General features: G+C 42.0%; 2 protein-coding genes and 1 pseudogene across 2 annotated transcripts; 1 reads left to right on the top strand and 2 right to left on the bottom strand.

Moving 5' to 3' along the window:
- The first annotated feature begins 2,345 nt into the window (after positions 1-2,345).
- On the top strand, positions 2,346-3,293 carry LOC109260037 (olfactory receptor 51Q1-like). Its single transcript, XM_019438024.2, has one exon. It carries the CDS (start codon positions 2,346-2,348, stop codon positions 3,291-3,293), a length of 948 nt encoding a protein of 315 aa, XP_019293569.2.
- A 5,611-nt stretch (positions 3,294-8,904) lies between these two features.
- Positions 8,905-9,878, bottom strand: LOC109259994 (olfactory receptor 51B6-like; annotated as a pseudogene).
- Positions 9,879-16,375: 6,497 nt separating this feature from the next.
- Positions 16,376-17,314, bottom strand: LOC109260019 (olfactory receptor 51B6). The gene has a single exon (XM_019438007.2). The coding sequence runs from the start codon at positions 17,312-17,314 to the stop codon at positions 16,376-16,378; it is 939 nt and encodes a 312-aa protein (XP_019293552.2).
- Positions 17,315-18,068: the final 754 nt, after the last annotated feature.

The following is an 18,068-nucleotide window of genomic DNA, read 5'->3' on the forward strand; positions in this document are numbered from 1 at the left end:
CCAAAAAAAGAGTCTCTTAATGATGGCTCTCCGAGTGATAGTGGGGTCCAGAGCTGACAGCCAAGAAAGAATTCTTGAGATGTCTTTGGTGCACACAGGGTGATTTTATTAAAGCATGGGATAGGACCTGTGGGCAGAAAAAGCTGTACTGAGGTTGTGAAGGGTGCCTGGTTATATAATATGGAGCTGGGGGAGATAAATTCAAGGGGAAGTTTCCAAAGCGATTTTCATATGCTAAAGAAGACTCACAGATTACTGGAGGCCTAGCTTTTGTTAAGCTAAGGTTGTTGTTTTTTTTTCCCCTCTAGCAAATCATTATCATTAACACAGTAGGGAGTTCCTGGAGATTAGGCTATTGATAAGATTGCCTTTTTCTTGTAATTTACTAAGATGTTTGTAAACTGATGGAAACTTTATCAGTTGAACCATTTGTTTTCTGTCCTTTCCTTTGTTCTTGGGCAGCCAGGAGTGCCTGAGGCATGTCACACACATCCCACCTGGGTGTGTGTGGGACGTGTTGTTAGCTTCTACTTTGCCTTCAGCTTGCCTTATGCTCCCTCATCATGAATGATGAAAAAGCTGCCAGAGCTCTGAAGCCATTATGGAGGCAGGGTAGTGATAGATCAATAGGAAGAGATTCTGGTTTCCATAGCCCAGGATTTCCTCCATTCCTATTCTCTTCTGCTTCCTCAATCTGTCAGTCTTCCCAATGGATAAGATAACACCTATGATCACCCTCAGTCGCAAGAGGATTCCCAAGTAATGGTTTCCATTTTTTGGTGGTGGACAAAAAGAGCAAGATATTTTGAGTTTATTAAGAGCAAAGTTAGAGAAAGCACAAGGAAGGTTCACCATACAGCAATGTTAAAAACAAACAAAACAAAACAACAACAAAAAGATGAAATAGCTTATCCAAACCACTGTAAGAGAGGAAAAATAATTTTCCTTTACCTTTCTAGGTTTTTGGCTGAGGACTCCCTATAATAAAAGATTAATTGGAGACAAATGATTAAAATTTTAATAACATATATACCTCCAGTCTACCTGGGACATACCCAATAAAAGTGAGTAACTCCTTGAAATGGTCCAAACCATCACCTTGAATGCCTTCTTAGGATAAAGATGAAGAAAAACGTTGGGGGCTGGATGGGTAGGAAGGAGGGCTTCTAGTGGGAAGTTCCCAGGAAAAGCACAGTAAAGAAGGGAATGGTTGTCATGCATAACAGTATGTCTTTGCAGCAGGAAAGTGTAAGGGTGTGTTATAGCCATTGGAAAGAATAGTTGTGGAGAAGAGATTGTTAAGAATTTCCAAAGATTTACTCCTCCTCCTCTTCCAGATCTCCACTATAAATGCAAATGTCTCTTACTGGTCAGCGTAAGGATCAGAAAGGTAACACCTACTCAGCTTTTGTTCTAGGTCTGCTGTTTCTTAGAAATAATCAACTCAAGATAATCGTTAAGCCAAACAGGCATATTTTGGGGGTGGCAGATTCTGCTCCCTTTCACATCCATCAATATGAACCTAAACAGCTTCCCAGAAATCTACTGGCTGATCCAATGGATCCAACTGCTTTATGCACCAAGAGGGTATTTTGTCTTATTCCAATGCTATTAGGCTGTTCCTGTGGAGATGTTCCTACTATTATTGTTGTATTCTTTCCAAGAAAGTGCTTCCTAGGCCTAGTCTTCTAATATAGGTTCTTTTGACAGATATCTGAGCACCCAAGTTTTACCCATTTCGCTCATGGAAGGTCCTTTCCAACAGAGTCCTTGCACCATATGGCCTCTAAAAGTTCTGTCTCAGGAATCCTAGGCTCTGAAGACAGGCATTATCTTTCCCCACTCTGTTACCTCAGTTCAAGTCTCTCTTTATTGTTCACTTGGTTCAAAAGAGTCAATAAGCATATTGGAATCATTTTTTTACATTTACTGGTCTCGGCTCTCTCTTTTTTTCTCCTAGCCCCATGCCATCCAAAGGTGTCCTACAGTAATCTCTTCTCCACAGTTATTCTTTCCAATGGCCATAATGTACCCTTATACCTTCTGCTGCGAAGGCATAACTGCCTTCTGGACATATAAAGAAGTCTTTGGGTTAAAACTAATGAGAACTTCATGCTGTCAACTCAGTGGTTGACAAGAGATGGCAAAGTAAGAGCTAAAACAAGCAAAACTGATAAAACATTTGTAAACTCATTGCCCAGATAACTCTCTTTCCCCAGGTCTTACTTGATGATCTATCACAGAGTGACTTCGGATAGTCATAGACTATTTATTTCAATCCTTATGTTGTCCACTTTTCACAGATTTGGGAAAGAGCTCTGGTCTTGAGGCTGCCTCTTCCAGTCATGTTTCGGGTTACTAACTCCACTCAAGTCCCCTTCTTCTTCATCCTCATGGGCATCCCTGGCTTTGAGGTTTCCCATGGCTGGATTTCCATCCCCTTCTGTTGTCTCTACACGGTCTCCATTGTGGGCAATGTCACCATCCTGGCTGTCATCAGGATAGAGCCCTCCCTACAAGAGCCCATGTACTTGTTCCTCTCTATTTTGGCTCTAACAGACCTGGGGCTTACCCTCACCACTTTGCCTACAGTCATGGGACTCCTCTGGTTTAATGCCTCAGAGATCAGCTTTGAGGCTTGTTTTGCCCAGTTCTTCTTCCTCCATGGATTCTCTTTTATGGAATCTTCCATGTTGTTGGCCATGTCCTTTGACCGCTATGTGGCCATCTGCCGCCCCCTCCATTATGTCTCCATCCTTACCAACCGGGTCATCAGCAGAATAGGGATAGCCATCATTTTCCGCTGTGTTCTGACTGTTCTTCCTGCATTATTCCTACTGAAACGGCTTCCATTTTGTGGCTCCCACCATCTTTCCCACTCCTACTGCCTTCATCAAGACATGATTCGCCTGGTGTGTGCTGATACCACTATCAATAATTGGTATGGATTTGCTATAGCTCTGGTCTTTACTACATTGGACCCCCTGCTCATTGTGGTCTCCTATGCACTCATTCTGAGAAGTGTCTTGAGAATCAGCTCCCAGGGTGAAAGTTTCCAGGCTCTCAATAACTGTCTGTCCCACATTCTGGCTGTTCTGGTCCTCTATGTGCCCTTGGTGGGACTTTCCATGACTCACCGCTTTGCCAAGCATGCCCCTCCAATTGTACATGTCATCCTGGCCAACATCTATCTACTAGCACCTCCTGTGATGAACCCTATTATCTATAGTATTAAAACAAAACAGATCCGTCAAAGAATTTTTCACCTCGTTTCTCATAGACAATTGCACTAGAGTGTTGAGAAGTAGGTTTTGGGTATTATCGCTTATAAAAGAGAACTTGGGTGAGGCACCTGGGTGGCTCAGTCAGTTGAGCATCTGACTCTTGATTTTGGCTCCGATCATGATGCCAAGGTCATGGGATCGAGCCCTGATATGGGGCTCTGCACTGAGCATGGAGCCTGCTTGAGATTCTCTCTCTCCCCTCTGCCCTTCTCCCCTGCTCTCTTGCTCTCTCTAAAATAATTATTTTTAAAAATTAAAAAGAAAAAGAACTTGGGAAACTTGGAAAGTTTTTTGGTTTGGGTGTCCAGTCGTGCATGAATCACGAAGCAGGAATTGAGGTACATAAATTATTATGCTCCCTGAATTTGTAACTTAAACTAAGCTGAAACATCTACCCATTATGTAGCTGCCCCATTTACATGAGATTTTTGCCTGCCAATTCCTCAAAGCTGTAATTCTTAGCTTCTTCTCTTTGCTTGAGTTTACTCATGAAATATTTAAATTCTTAATTCTATTTAACCGATAGTATTTTTATCTATCAGTTAACATGAGTTCATGTCTTCCCTGATTGTAACCATAGAGTCCTCTGTCAGACATGTTTTTCACTGCTTCTGGCTTTATCATCTTCTGCTCTCTCTGGGTAAAAAGATTCTTTATAATTAAATCTCATCTCCCTGGATCACATTGTTTGGGAGGTGATAATATGATCAATGCTCCTGAAAGACTCTCTTAGGCTTTGGTGGAATGAGTCATTTACAATTTCTTCTAGCCTGATTGTTTTCATATAAGGTTTATATCATTGGTTCTGGTCCCTGATGAAAATAATGTAGCTAAGAACAAATTCTTGCCATTGAACATGTTGAAAAAAGTGAGCAGGATATAACTGGAAAGTCAAGAGCTTTCCCAACATCTGTAGTTTTTATTGTGTTTATTACACACCTGAAATTTACAATAATTGTAATGCTTAGTCCACTATTCTGGACATACAGATTATGCACTAATGTGATTCCAGACCTCCCTTTGAAGAGCCATGGGAGCTGTGAGTGAGCTGGGGGCTCCCTTGGGAGCAAAGGGCCCAAGTGAAGCTTGGGTTACTTGTGAGGTGTAATTGAAAGAGGGGCAGTTTCTCCTTGGTGAAGTAAAACTTTGGGAAATGTGTGACTTCTTTCTAACTGCTGAGTAAGGACTAGGAAATGCCTTGTCTTTGTCAAGATGGCAGAATGCTTACATATATTTAAATGCATATATTGTGCCAGTGTCTCTATTCTGATGTACCAGGATGTCAGAAGAATTTTTTTTCATTGTAACTTCCAAAACCTCTGTCGAGGGGCGTCTGGGTGGCTCAGTCGGTTAAGTGTCTGACTTCCACTCAGGTCATGATCTCATGGTTCCTAAGTTTGAGCCCCGTGTCAGGCTCCGTGCTGACAGGTCAGAGCCTAGACCCCACTTCTGATTTTGTGTCTCCCTCTCGCTCTGCCCCTTCCTCACTCTTGCTCTGTCTCTCTGTCTCTCAAAAATGAATAAATGTTAAAAAAAATCAGGGCACCTGTATGGTTCAGTTGGTTAAGTGTCCAGCTTCAGCTTGGGTCATGATCTCAGGGTTCATGAGTTCAAGCCCCGCATTGGGCTCCATGCTGACAGCTCAGAGCCTGGAGCCTGCTTTGGATTCTGTGTCTCCCTCTCTCTCTGCCCCTCCCTGCTTGCACTCTGTCTCTTTCTCTCTCTCTCTCTCAAAAATAAATAAACATTAAAAAATTTAAAAAAAAAAAACACCGTGTGTTGAAAATGGTTTTATTCTAGCTAACAGTGAAATAACTAAGACTCAGGGTTACGTGACTTTGCAAGGTGCATGTGGCAGAGCTTCTCTTCCATCTGAGCTGTAAGGAGCCTTGAGGGACAGCCCTTTGCCCCGTTCCTAGAGGCTGTATCCTGGGTCTTTCACTATAGGGGCAGGAGGCAGTATTTGCAAAGCTTGGGAGGGGAATGGTTGGAGAGCAGGCTTGTGCCTGAGAGATAAGACTCCAAGTCCAGGGAGGGGCTGAGCAATTGATTCCTGTTGTCTCATGGCTCAGATAGTACCCCCACCTCAGACCTCTCAACCCTGCATGCATGGGGACTCCTGCCTGGGGACAGGTAAGGATGAGTCACTGATGAAGAATGATTTCCCTGAACTAGGGTCCCAGGGGAACACCCTGGTTTCCTTTGAGACCTCCCCTTGGGTTCCCTTTCTGACCCTCACCCCTGTCTCCCTGGCCCTCTCTCCTTTGTCTTCTACCTATCTTTCGCTCATTTTCTTTCCTATCTGTTCCACCAACCTTCTCTTCCTACTGGAGGCTTGTCTCTCCTCATCTTGTCCACTTGGGCTCACCTCTAAGTCACTCGATCCTAAGCATAAAGCTGGACGAACAACGTGTGTCCCTCAGGGGCCCTTGCGTCACCAGCCAGCCCTCACAAATAACTGATTGCCTGGCTCCTCCGTGGCTGGATGACTGACCCTAAGTCCCTCTCTAACTGGCACTTGCTGGTGCTTCAAGGTGTGTGATTCCCAGTGCTATTGATGAGCCTGGGCCCCCCTCTCCAGCTTACAGTCATGCCTCTCTGGCCACAGTCAGGTTTTCACATCCCCTGAGAGGCAGGCAGAGACCCTCTAAGAATGGCTAGGGACATAATCTTCATCCTGCCTTCAAGCCAGTAGGTATGACAGTATATGACGTTAGATGAATGACATCTATGACACTGTTGAGAATGTCGTTTGAAGTGGAGGTGATATCTGCACCAAACCCTGATACTCAAAGCTTCTATCTAAAGATTTTTAAAAACATTACTGCATAATGTATCAGGTTGTGTTAAATTCACATGAGTGCATTTTATTGCAATGTTCAGCCTCACCAGTGCCTTAATGTACCCAGAATAGTGTGAAGACAGTAGTCCATCACACCTAGAGCCCTGTCAGGCGACAGGGTGACGTGTGTATCTCACTATGGTTTAATGTGTGAATATTCTTTATGGGAGAACGTCTTTGGGGTAGTAAAACCATATCCATGGCTGTGTATAAAGGAGAAGAAGTTTGCTGACTGGTACCGCAGAATACTGACTGGGTTGTTCTATCTCTATCTAAATGCATCTCTTCACAGTATTTTCTACCACATGCTTGATCTTATTCTTCCTTATTCCCCAAGGCGGGGGGTGGGTGGGTGGATAAGATAATGCTGGCAACTTATTGCTGGGATGGAACCAGCCTGGCATAGTTTTGTCTTTGGCATTACCCTACGCTCTAATTTCATGGTTTCCATAGCTGGTAAACACCAATGATACTCTAATAACACGGCTCTCAAGGCGCAGGACCTGTTACTCAGTGACCACCAGTCCTTCAGTTAGCTAGATACTTCCATGGACTTCTGATACATAGTAAAGACTTTATTTTCAATTGTGGCTCAGTTCCTGTCACTAATGAACTAAATGTCTATATAACTCCTTCCCAGATAAAAAAGAAATGTTCTGCGGCACCTGCGTGGCTCAGTTGGTTAAGTGTCTGACTCTTGATTTCGGCTCAGGTCATGATCTCATGGTTTGTGAGTTCAAGGCCCACATCGGGCTCTGCGCTGATAATGCAGACCTGCTTGGGATTTTCCCTGTCTCCCTCTCTCCCTCTCTTGCTTTCCCTCCTCTGCTCACTCTTTCTCTCCTTCAAAGAATAAAAAGAAAAAAAAATATTCCTTGTCAGATGTAATCAACTGTGGCTGGAATTCAAGGTTATTAAAAATACATCATTTTTGTAATTGGTTTTGAGTAGGCTGCTATGACAAGGAGGTGAAGAACCAGCCATAGCTTGAGAAACCCCTTATAGACTCCTCTTCTGTATTTTTTTCCTCTTTTTTCTCCCCTTGGGTATCCTGCAACTCTTAGGAAAACATGGAGACCCCAATGATTGAAAATTGTTCACTAAAAATCAACATTTCATATATCTACATTCAAAAGAAAATTCATCAATGGAAAGTTAGGGAAGTTGAGAAAGGTGTCCTATGAGGTTGGCCTCAGTGTACTCAGACAATGTGCCCGGGAAGGAACGGGCAGACCTTGTACACAGGAGACTTTGATTATTCACTTTCAGGAGTCTCCTGTCACATAGTGGTGTGCAAACAGCTTAGTGGGATGCCCCAAATACAGAAACTTCTATCTGTACCTCTACATGTAAACTGTCTATATATAATGATGCAGGATTAAAAAAAACCAGAGAGACACAAGAACATCATCCACTCCTCGTTTATTATTCAATTTAATAAAGAACATTTTATTAAGCTCCTACTCTACTCAAAGCATTGTGCTTAAAGCTAGGTTACAGTGGTTTTCATAGTCCAGTAAGGGAGGAGGAAGAAGGAGGAAATTTCAAGTGTGGCAGGTGCTCCTAAATACGAAGGTATGCTCATCCATGTGCCTGATACACACACATGGCACATTACATAGCTTGTAAATTGCACCAGAGCATTTGCCAGAGTCCCACATTTGCACATTTGGCTTGCCTCCATATTACCCAAAATTCCAGGGATTCTGGGAAGTTCTTCTTTGGCGATCAAGGGCAAGGGAATGTGCAGAAGACAGAAGTTCATTTATATTTGGCCCCGATTTCATCAGTCTTTAGGGAAATAATCTTACTCTATACAGGTTGCCTGTATAAGGCTTGTTGAACTCTGGCAAATGTATTCCTTCTTCTTCTTATATTGAATCTATAACTACCCTTCCTGCCACCATTAAGAATGAGACCTTATCTGAATCCTTCCTTACCCGATATGTGCGTGAAACATCCCTACAGCCTGCCATGAAACCCTTTTCAACACCCCAGGCCTTCTCCTGCTCCTAACACATGTGTTTCCTCTTTGTCTTTCTTCCTACATAATTACACACATATAACCTACCCTTTGTTACCTTGGTTTTGCACACGTGAGGAATACATACCAAGTACCAATCAAGTCCAGTTCTACTCTGAATTAATTTCCTCTTGAGGCTCTGATTATATATAATTTCTGACTAGCACCTTTTCCTTTCATCAGGATCATCATAATAAAACTTCTTCCCATAGATCAGGAATTGATTTACTTGCTGATGTGAATTCATTTCACTAAGTAAAAATAGAGCATTCCTATTTTACTTGTGCAGTTGCCTTCTTGGTGTACTGTGTTCAATAGCAACCATTTGGAAATTAGCTCAGAAAGACTCTGCTTCACTGATGACAAGTTCTAGAAAAGGCAGGTGGTGCACACATGGGACACAATAGATAAAAGTTAATGGTTGCAAGGTTGTAAGGATGTCCAGTCCATATGAAAAAACAACCAAGAACGGAATCTGTGTTCAATTTGTTGGACCATGCCACTCAGAGTCCATGAACCCAGAGTCACATCAGAGCTGCTGCAAGTTGAATGAGAGTTAAGTACAAAATGAATATCAATTGAGCTATGCTAAGCACCTTGCTCTGTGTTTAGTGTTTTACATGACTTATTTCCTTTCATCCTCATGGGGAAAAAAAGGGGAGTGGCAGAAAAAAACCAGTTGTATCTGAAATACTTTTTTTCTGGCATTTGTACATTTATTTTAATGTCTTCCTTAGAAATTTATGACTGTCAAATTATGTTTTTAATCTCTCAGTCCTTTTCCAGACAGGAGAAAGTAAATACCATGTTCTTGATGGGAACTGGAGAATACTACTGCGAATCTGCTTAGTTTTAGTACTACAGATGACAGGGTTCATAAAAGAAGGGAAAGGAAGTAGATGTAGCTATTTGTGATGTGTACTAGATGGGGAACATTTCTTCCCAAATCGGTAGATGAATGTCAAACCAAAACAGTGACATAGAAGACCAAGATACAGCAGATGTGGGAGGCACATTTGTTGAGGGCCTTGGACTCCTCCTCTCCAGATGCAGTACTCATGACAGTTTTGAGAATCAAAATATAGAAGCAAAAGATTATCAGGCAGTCCATTAGGACCATAGAAAATACCATCACAATAGGATATAGGCAATTGAAGGTGATGTCAGCACAGGCTAATTTGATGACATCCTGGTGGAGGCAGAATGCATGAGAGAGGAAATGGGATCTGCAATAGGAAAACCAATCGAGAGGGAATATTGGAGGCAAGATGACTGTAAATCCCTTCATGAAAACCCCCACTCCAATCTTTATCATTTGGGTGTTGGTAAGAATGGAAGTATATCTCAGTGGGTTGTGGATGGCAACAAACTGATCATAGGCCTTGGCAAGCAAAATCCCAGACTCTATGACAGAGAAAGTGTGGATGAAGCAGGCTTGGCAAAAGCAGGAGCCATGGCTGATTTCCCTATGATTTGTCCACATTGCACACAGCACTGTAGGCATTGTAACCAGGGTCATCCCGAGGTCTGTGGTTGCCAGCATGGCTAAGAAATAGTACATGGGCTCGTGGAGGTTATGGTCAACCCTGATGAGAAATAGGAGAATGCCATTGCCATGAAGTATGGCAATCTGGATGACAGATAACGGGATAGAGATCCAGTGGTGAGCCTTTTCCAGGCCCATGAAGCTGGTTAGCAGAAAGGTTGGGGCCCTGGTGTTGAGTTCCATAATGGGCATTACAGTAGGATGAGTCTTCTGTTTAGGAAAGACCACGTTAGGTCTTCAGACATTCTTCTTTAACCACTTCTACTTTTTTACTTCCTGTAGCTCTTCCCTAAACTGTAGTGACTCCAGAGAAATAAAACATTCTTTCTTAGGAAAGCCTTAGAGATGGGGGGGGGGGGGAAGTAATCCGATCAACGACTGCAAATCAGTGTTTAACATATGTGCCAGGCAATGTACTAGGCAGCATGGATATAGTAGTTTATGAGATAGAACTGGTTCTTTTCCTTATAGCTTGAAGTAGATTCAGAGGTCATATGTTTTCACTTATATGTGGATCTTGAGAAACTTTACAGAAGACCATGGGGGAGGGGAAGGGGGAAAATAGCTACAAACAGAGAGGGAGGCAGGCAAACCATTAGAGACTCTTAAATACAAAGAACAAACTGAGGGTAGATAGAGGGGTGGGGGAGAGGGGAAAATGGATGATGGGCATTGAGGAGGGCACTTGTGGGGATGAGCACTGGGTGTTGTATGTAAGCAAATTTGACAATAAATTATATTAAAAAATAGATTCAGAGAATGAAAGAGGAATAACAGCAATATGAAAATTATAATAGAAGATTTACAGAACTCTGTGGGAGCATGGCTTACTTTATTAAATCTGGCAAGGTTTGGGCATGGTCAAAGAAAGCTTCCCAGAACATGTAACATCTGACAGGTACATGGGAATCAGGTAAAAAGGAAGGGTATTTTCACCCTGAGGGAAAAGCAGAGGAGAAATTCCTGAGGCAAGAATGGGCTTGAAGAAATAATTTGTGCTCAGTGCAGTTAGAGAACTCAAGATGCGAGTAACAAATGATTAGACTGTAGAGGTTTTATTGGTTTCAAAAAGTCATACCAAAGGGCTACCCTGGTGGCCTTCTTGCCACAAAGTAAAGCTCAAAAACATTTAAGCATCTATGCTTTGTAAATACTTCTATCAGTGTTGGGATAAGCTAGGACATGGGTAAATACCAGTATATCACCACGAGCATTAAGAAGAATATTCTAGAGTGAGTTCATCTCATATTTGTATGAAGCTTCTGAGACCTCCAGACTCACTTTCAGGTAATTCCTTAGCTGACATTCCAGCTCCTCCAATCTTTAGCCATGTAAATTTGGGCAGACTCCTTCTACTCCCTCAGCCTGTGATCCTCCTCTGAAAAATAAATGAGAATTAAGTGTCCCTTGACCTGTGAGGACTAAACGCAGTATCATCCGGGAGTGGACTTTGTCAGTGGGGTGACACTGTGCCTCTGTGATGGGTTTGGGCTACGCTTAATCAGAAGGCCCTTCTGAATTTGTTTGGCAGAGGAAGGCCAGCGTCACTCACACTCAGATATGCTGAGTCATTTCAATTTGCTCAAAACATTTGGAGAAGAGGTATAAGATAATAGGGATTTAAGAAGCCTTAAGATGACAGTGACTGAGAATAGTTAGAGGCTAGTGAAGGTTCCTGGTGTCTGGGACAGGATGGGGGGCGGGGGTAGGAAAAGGGGAGGAGCACTTTGGTAAGCACCAACCAGGCTGAGGGAAGCCTGCAACCTTGGGCTTCACATGGGAGTGGGGGTGAGGCGAACTTCGTCCCGGTAGAGCTGGGAGAAGCAGAATGTGAAAAACAAAACACAAAAAAAGAAACTTGGTTTTGGCAGGGATGGGTCTGAGTTGCCTATTGTCACAAGTCTAGCCAGGTCTCTTTCCTCTGACATGCTGAGACCCAGATGGGTGGGGGAGCCAGACAGCTGGGGAAGACCCAGCTGGAGAGCATAACTGCTTCCTACCTATTATACAGCAGACATGGCCTGGATGTGTGGCCAGTGTGCCCTATTTTTTAATAGAATGTCCACAAACATCTTACTTTCCCCATTTTTCAATTAATTGGTAATTAGGATATGTACTCAATGACATAGTTTCGTGCTGTTGAAATAATTTTCCAGGCACAAGATGGAGCTCTCCTGCCCAGTGGTGCCACATCAGTAACACCAAACTTAGACAACTTTCAGTCCCTGTAAACACTGCATTTGACCATACATGCAGTGTATCCAGTCAGGCAGGCCCCAAACTCCAAGCCAACTTTGAGCTTTCTCACTCCACACAAGGCTGCCTAGGTGACTGCAGACAAGATATTTTCTCAAGATATTTGTCTCTTCTTTATTCTTTGTTCTCTATTCTTCATCCTATAAAATGCTTCTGCTTTCCCACCTCCCCTCCCATATTGCATTTCTCCAGGTGGAGACTCCACTTCCTGACGTGTTAAATAAAGTTTGTGTCCCCTACATGGTCTTCTTTAATCATTTTTACCACTGCAAAGAACTGTAACTCTACAACTCTTGCCTCATGACCTTGAAAAGTTTATACATCAACTCACGGGGGTGTCCACTCCTGGGGAGCCCTTAAGATCTTGGATTGATGAAATACTGTTTCCCCAAACTAATCATTCTAATCCAAAAATGTGGCGGCTTCAAGAAGACACTCTGAGTCTGTCTTCTCTCATGTGACTTCTCACGGAGGAACACCACCCAGACATTCACATAACAGACTTCACATTTGCCTTGCTTTTGGATCCTTCTCCCTTTTGTTTCATTTCCCCAATCCCTGTCTGCTTTGTAACCTTTCTTATTATCATCCGATTTTCTGACATCCTCTCTACTGTCTGACAATGTAATTTAGACCAAGCGATACCATCTGTTCTCATACATGGTGTGTAGTAGTAGATGCAAATTAATCACCAAATTCTCATTATATGGCTCAGTGCATAATAGTTCTATTTTCCCAAGCCATGAACTGAAATTCTTGACTTTCATACCAGTGAATACTGGCTCTGAATGGCTTTCTACCCAAATCATCCAGCTTTTTCCCTTTTTACCAGCATCCCTTGCTGATAAAAATGGTGACCACCTTCCCCTACCCACACCACCCCAGCACCAGATCCACTATAGCTCTCTATCTGTGTGGGGTTTGAGATCCTGCAAATCTACAGTGCCTATAGCTCATAAAGAAGGGAATGAACAAAGAAGCTCTACTCTGCCTTTAGTTACAGAATTTGCACACTTAGTTCCTGATGGATAATAGGCCCACTTCTGGGAATACGCAGCAATTTAAAGTAAAGTGTCTAATGTCAGATTCTGTAAAGTCTGCCTCTGCTTTAATCTGAGGCTGGTCTATTTGGCAGACTAATATAAAGGGCATTAGGATAACAATATCTTTTAGAAAGTCTTCAAATGGCTGCATTTGATTGACACCTCCAAAAGTTTCTGTTCTGTTTTTTTTTTGTTGTTGTTCTGTTAGTCTATACCCATGGTCATTATAGTGCCTCCCCTCCTCAACCTGATTTAGGCTCTGGGTGGCGGGGTGGGGGGCAGTGGTAAATACCTGGTGGCACTGACAGGGGTCAAGAGGAAGCTCATACGAATAGCTGAAGAGAGCAACAAGGGAAATAGATAATCTATCCCAGAGTCCTGAATTATTCTAGAGCTATCTGCCTCTATTCCACAGGTCTTTTGCTTTTTTCTTCCAAATTACATCTGCCTAGTAAGGAAGACAGATTTTGGCTTTTCCCTATTCCAAAAATCTGTAAGAAAAGATTATTTGGGAGCCCAGTTTTGAGGGGAGTCTTTGGGATATATTCTTATGCCTCATCACCTCTTGACTGACATATTGCTGCCTTTCTCTGTAAGTTTCATTAAACCAACTCTCTATACCCTACCCATGACCTGTTCCCTATGTTGAGCCTTCCAGGACAAGAAACACTGGAGCTTCTTATTGACCTGTTCACGAGTTTTTTGTCCATCGGTGCCATAGATGTGACCCTAGAACCCTAAGCCTGGCCAAAGTCTTGGCTTCAACACCTCCTCTTTAGATCATACCCAGAAGCCAAGTTTCAAGGAGCATTTGTTTCAGAAGGTCCTCCCCAAGGCCCATTTCTGCCTCCTCCCTTCTTTGTTCTCCCAGCTTTGGAGCTTTGGAACAGTGGTGCTCCAAGGTCTCAAGCTGTATCCTTTTTTGGGTTTAGCCTTGTCACCAGAAAGGTGATTAATTTTAAGCATCACATACTAGTAGGGAAGAAAAGTTAGAGAGGATGGTCTTTTTGCTTTTTTTTTTTTTTTTTGGAGAACTCCCAGGACTGACTTTGCCTTTATGGTGAAACATATGTGGATAAAAGGACCAGAGCAGGACATTAAATTGCTCTATTAGGAAAATTTCCCCACCCTAACTCCCTTGGCTGAGGTGTTCAACTGGGACCATCGTGATCCCAGAACTCTGCTCTGTTTCATAGAACTCACCTCCATCAAAAAGAAACTGACTTCCCAGTCCTGTATTTCTTATGAACTCTTTCTCAGATCTCTCCATACCATCTCTGCAACGTAAGGAAGGACAGAAAGGGAAGAGAGAAACTTTTGGAGGTGTCAATCAAATGCAGCCATTTGAAGACTTTCTAAAAGATATTGTTATCCTAATGCCCTTTATATTAGTCTGCTATGGAAGGCCCCAGGATCATTGGGCCTAGAGAGAAAGTCAAGAAAGATTTCCTTTGATGGAGTTTAGATCCCTCTGAGTTGATTCCCGAGAGTACAGAGAAAGGATGCATCGTGGCATAGAGTTGTGAGCTTATTTATATTTTTGAGGGTGTTCCATGAGAATACAACTTAGATGCCCAAATATTGGAAGACATTACAGGGCATAATAACAGAGACATTCAGAGGACATGCAGATTCAGAAAAATAATCAGAAAAGCCGGGGTGCCTGGGTGGCTCAGTCGACTGAGCATCCAACTCTTGATTTCAACTCAGGTCATGATCTCACAGTTCAGGTTCGTAGGTTTGAGCCCCTGTGCTGACAGCATCGAGCCTGCTTAGGATTCTCGATCTCCCTCTCTCTTTGCCCCTCACTCCTCCCATGCACACATACTATCTCTCTCAAAATAAATAAATAAACATTAAAAAAATAGAAGAAGAACCAGCAAACCAACAGACACATAGAAACATAGGTCACTTTAAGTTTTATTCATTTGATCAAAAACTTGTATTTTATTAAGGATTTTCCATGTGGCAGTTTCTATAATAGAGTAAGAAATAAGACCTATAATATCATTGTCCTCCTGGAGCACACTGTCTATAAAATATGAAAGGAGAGACACAAATGTTATACAGTTCAGATACACAGCTGAATTGAATAAAAATAAATGAATGAATGAATGAATGAATGAACAAAGAAACAGTCCATTGAGCTGATCTGGTAGAGATTATTTATGAACCTGGAAGCTGCTCTAAAGGTCTGGTTTCATGTTTGTTTTTTCCATGCTACTCAGAAATCCCAGGAGTTCTGGAAAATTCTTACCTTCGTATGAGCAAGAGTAGGGGCAGGAGTCCGAGACCACTTTGAATGCCAGCATGACAAAGCCCAGTGATAGGCTCCCTCTATGTGAAGGGAAGTGACTAGTCACTGGGTGGCACCTTGTATGATCCTAGCATTTTGTATTCAATCTTGTGTTCATAAGAACATCTTCTCTGATTCACTTTAAAACCTGTCACCTGAGTCATGTGTACTACTCTTCAGCTGGCCATAGGACCATGAACTCTTCCCCATGTCTAGACTGTGACCAAAATAAACTTTCATAGCTATTTGGAACCAGGAAAGGTCATTTTTCTTCTTGTCACAGGCATTGCCTCCCTCCCCCCCATTCACACGTATGACCAACTATTTGTCAATTCTGGTATTTTTAACATTCCTTCAGTCTAGTCTTATCTGTGGTATATTGCCAAGCTGGAACTTTAATACTATTTTACTATTTGAAAATATATATCTCTATTCCCCTGTATCTAGAACTAGCTCATCAAGATAATGGTCATCTGGGTTAGGAATTATCTCTGTGTTATTATATTTTTACATATGTTTACATATATGTTATTATTAATAATAGCATCTAATAAATATTTATCAAACATTTAACTGGACAGACTTACATATAGGTTCTCTAGAGTTGCCATATTGAACTGAGGATTGGGTAAGGCTCATCATTTCACTTAGTGCAGTTCTCTAGAAATAGCAACTATTTCCATATTAGCAAAAAAAATAGATGAATGTTTGAGATTAGGAGTCTCATTGCTAAGTATATCAGAGCCAAGACATGCAGAACATTTGGAAAAACAATGGGCTTTGACTCAGTTAGAGACCAATAGTCTAGATCCAAGTATTGTGTGATCAGGTGTCTTATGCCCACTAAACAGGGTGAGTTACTTCTGAAAAGAATAAATCAGTTGGACACCTGAGAGATGTGCTTAATCATGTACATATACTATGCCATTTGCTATCTAGCAATAAATGGGCTATGTGAAATGATATTCTGAATATCAGAGAGAGGTAGGTTTCCACTGACATGTCTTTCCCTAGTTGCTCCTAACAACAAAGCTGCCAGTTTGTCCAGGTTCCCTGAGTTATTCTTGGAGAGCAGTGAGTCAAATTTATGCTCTAGAATTAGGCAGAGAGAATAAACGAATTATACCACTCTGGATCTGCTTGGTTTTAATGCTATATATAACAGGGTTCATAAAAGGGGGGAAAAGGAAGTAGATGTAGCTCATTGTGATGTGGACCACACGAGGAGCATGTTTTCCAAACCTATGAATAAATGTTAGACCAACTACAGTGACATAGAAGACCAGGATGCAGCAGATGTGAGAAATGCACGTATTGAGGGCCTTGGCCCTTTCTTCTCCGGAAGCAATGCCCATGACAGTCTTAAGGATCAAAAAGTAGGAGAAAAAGATGATAAGAAAGTCCAACAAGACCATTACAAATACAACCACAACTGGATAGAGACGATTGAAGGTGATGTCAGCACAAGCTAACGTGATGACATCTTGGTGTAGACAGAAAGCATGAGAGAGTACATGGGATCGACAATAGGGAAACCAGTGAAGGCGGATAATTATTGGCATGATTGACAGACCAGCCCTTGTCAATACCCCCATCCCAATCTTCATTACCTTGGTGTTGGTAAGGATGGAAGTATATCTCAAGGGGTTGCGGATGGCAATGAAACGGTCATAGGCCATGGCAAGCAAAACACCAGACTCTACGATAGAAAGAGTGTGGATAAAGTAGGCCTGAGAGAAGCAGGCCTGATGGCCAATCTCTCTGTGATTCAACCATAGAACGCCCAGAACTGTGGGCATTGTGGTCAAAGTCACTCCAAGGTCTGTGGCTGCCAGCATAGCTAAGAAATAGTACATGGGCTCGTGAAGGTTATGATCATCCCTGATAAGAAAGAGAAGAGTGCCATTACCAAGAAGTATGGAGATGTAAACCCCTAATAATGGGATGGAGATCCAGTGGTGTGCCTTCTCCATGCCTGGGAAACCAGTAAGCAGAAACAGGGAAGTAGTGGTGTTGAGCCACATTGCAAGCCTTGCAAAGAAGAAGATACTCCCTTCAGGTAATGCAGTAGAAGCTCTTCTGTAGAAGTTGCCCTTGAGTGTGCTACCTGTTCATAAGATGTTTATCAGTCTTGACTTCCAGTGATAGCAAGGATGATAATTTAGTCATTATTTGGAGATTTCTAGGTATGGGAGAATAGAGTGTATAAGGAACTCTACGTATTATTCATTGCTACTGTACAACATACAGGAAACACAGCAATGTCGACAGAATAGACCTAGTTGATGTCCTTATAAATTATATAACCGAGAAAATAAAGGCAAAATGCAAGACATCAGTATATTTGAATAGTGCTATGATAGTGTTGGAACTTACAGTGTATTTTTCAATGTGCTCTTTATCTTCACTTGTGATATTTCTCAGAAGGTATGAAACCTGAAAGATCAGTAGAGAATTAATTCCAAGACGAGCAAGTATGAACATCAATAGCAAAACAAACAAATAAATAATCAATCAATCAATCAGTCAATCAAATAGACTTAGTTGATTTGAGGGAATGATCAATACTCATTATGTCTGGAGGAAAAAACCTGAAGCTCTAGAGACTTTTGAAAAATGATATGATATCATATATCACATTTATCACAAAAACGATATGAGCAAATTATATGTGTTTATCTCCACAACACATAGACATCAAAATCCATGTTGCTTAGCATCATAATTCTTTGGTTATTGATGTGATGTGCCTCAAAGAATTCAAAATTTTATAGTGTA

The sequence above is a fragment of the Panthera pardus genome, unplaced genomic scaffold, assembly GCF_024362965.1.
Source record: "Panthera pardus isolate Hobbes unplaced genomic scaffold, ASM2436296v1 HiC_scaffold_12, whole genome shotgun sequence".
Lineage (NCBI taxonomy): Eukaryota > Metazoa > Chordata > Mammalia > Carnivora > Felidae > Panthera > Panthera pardus.

Bases quoted from the DNA above. Each gene is read 5' to 3' on its own strand.
- LOC109260037 (XM_019438024.2), top strand. From the start codon at position 2,346: ATGTTTCGGGTTACTAACTCCACTCAAGTCCCCTTCTTCTTCATCCTC.
- LOC109260019 (XM_019438007.2), bottom strand. From the start codon at position 17,314: ATGTGGCTCAACACCACTACTTCCCTGTTTCTGCTTACTGGTTTCCCA.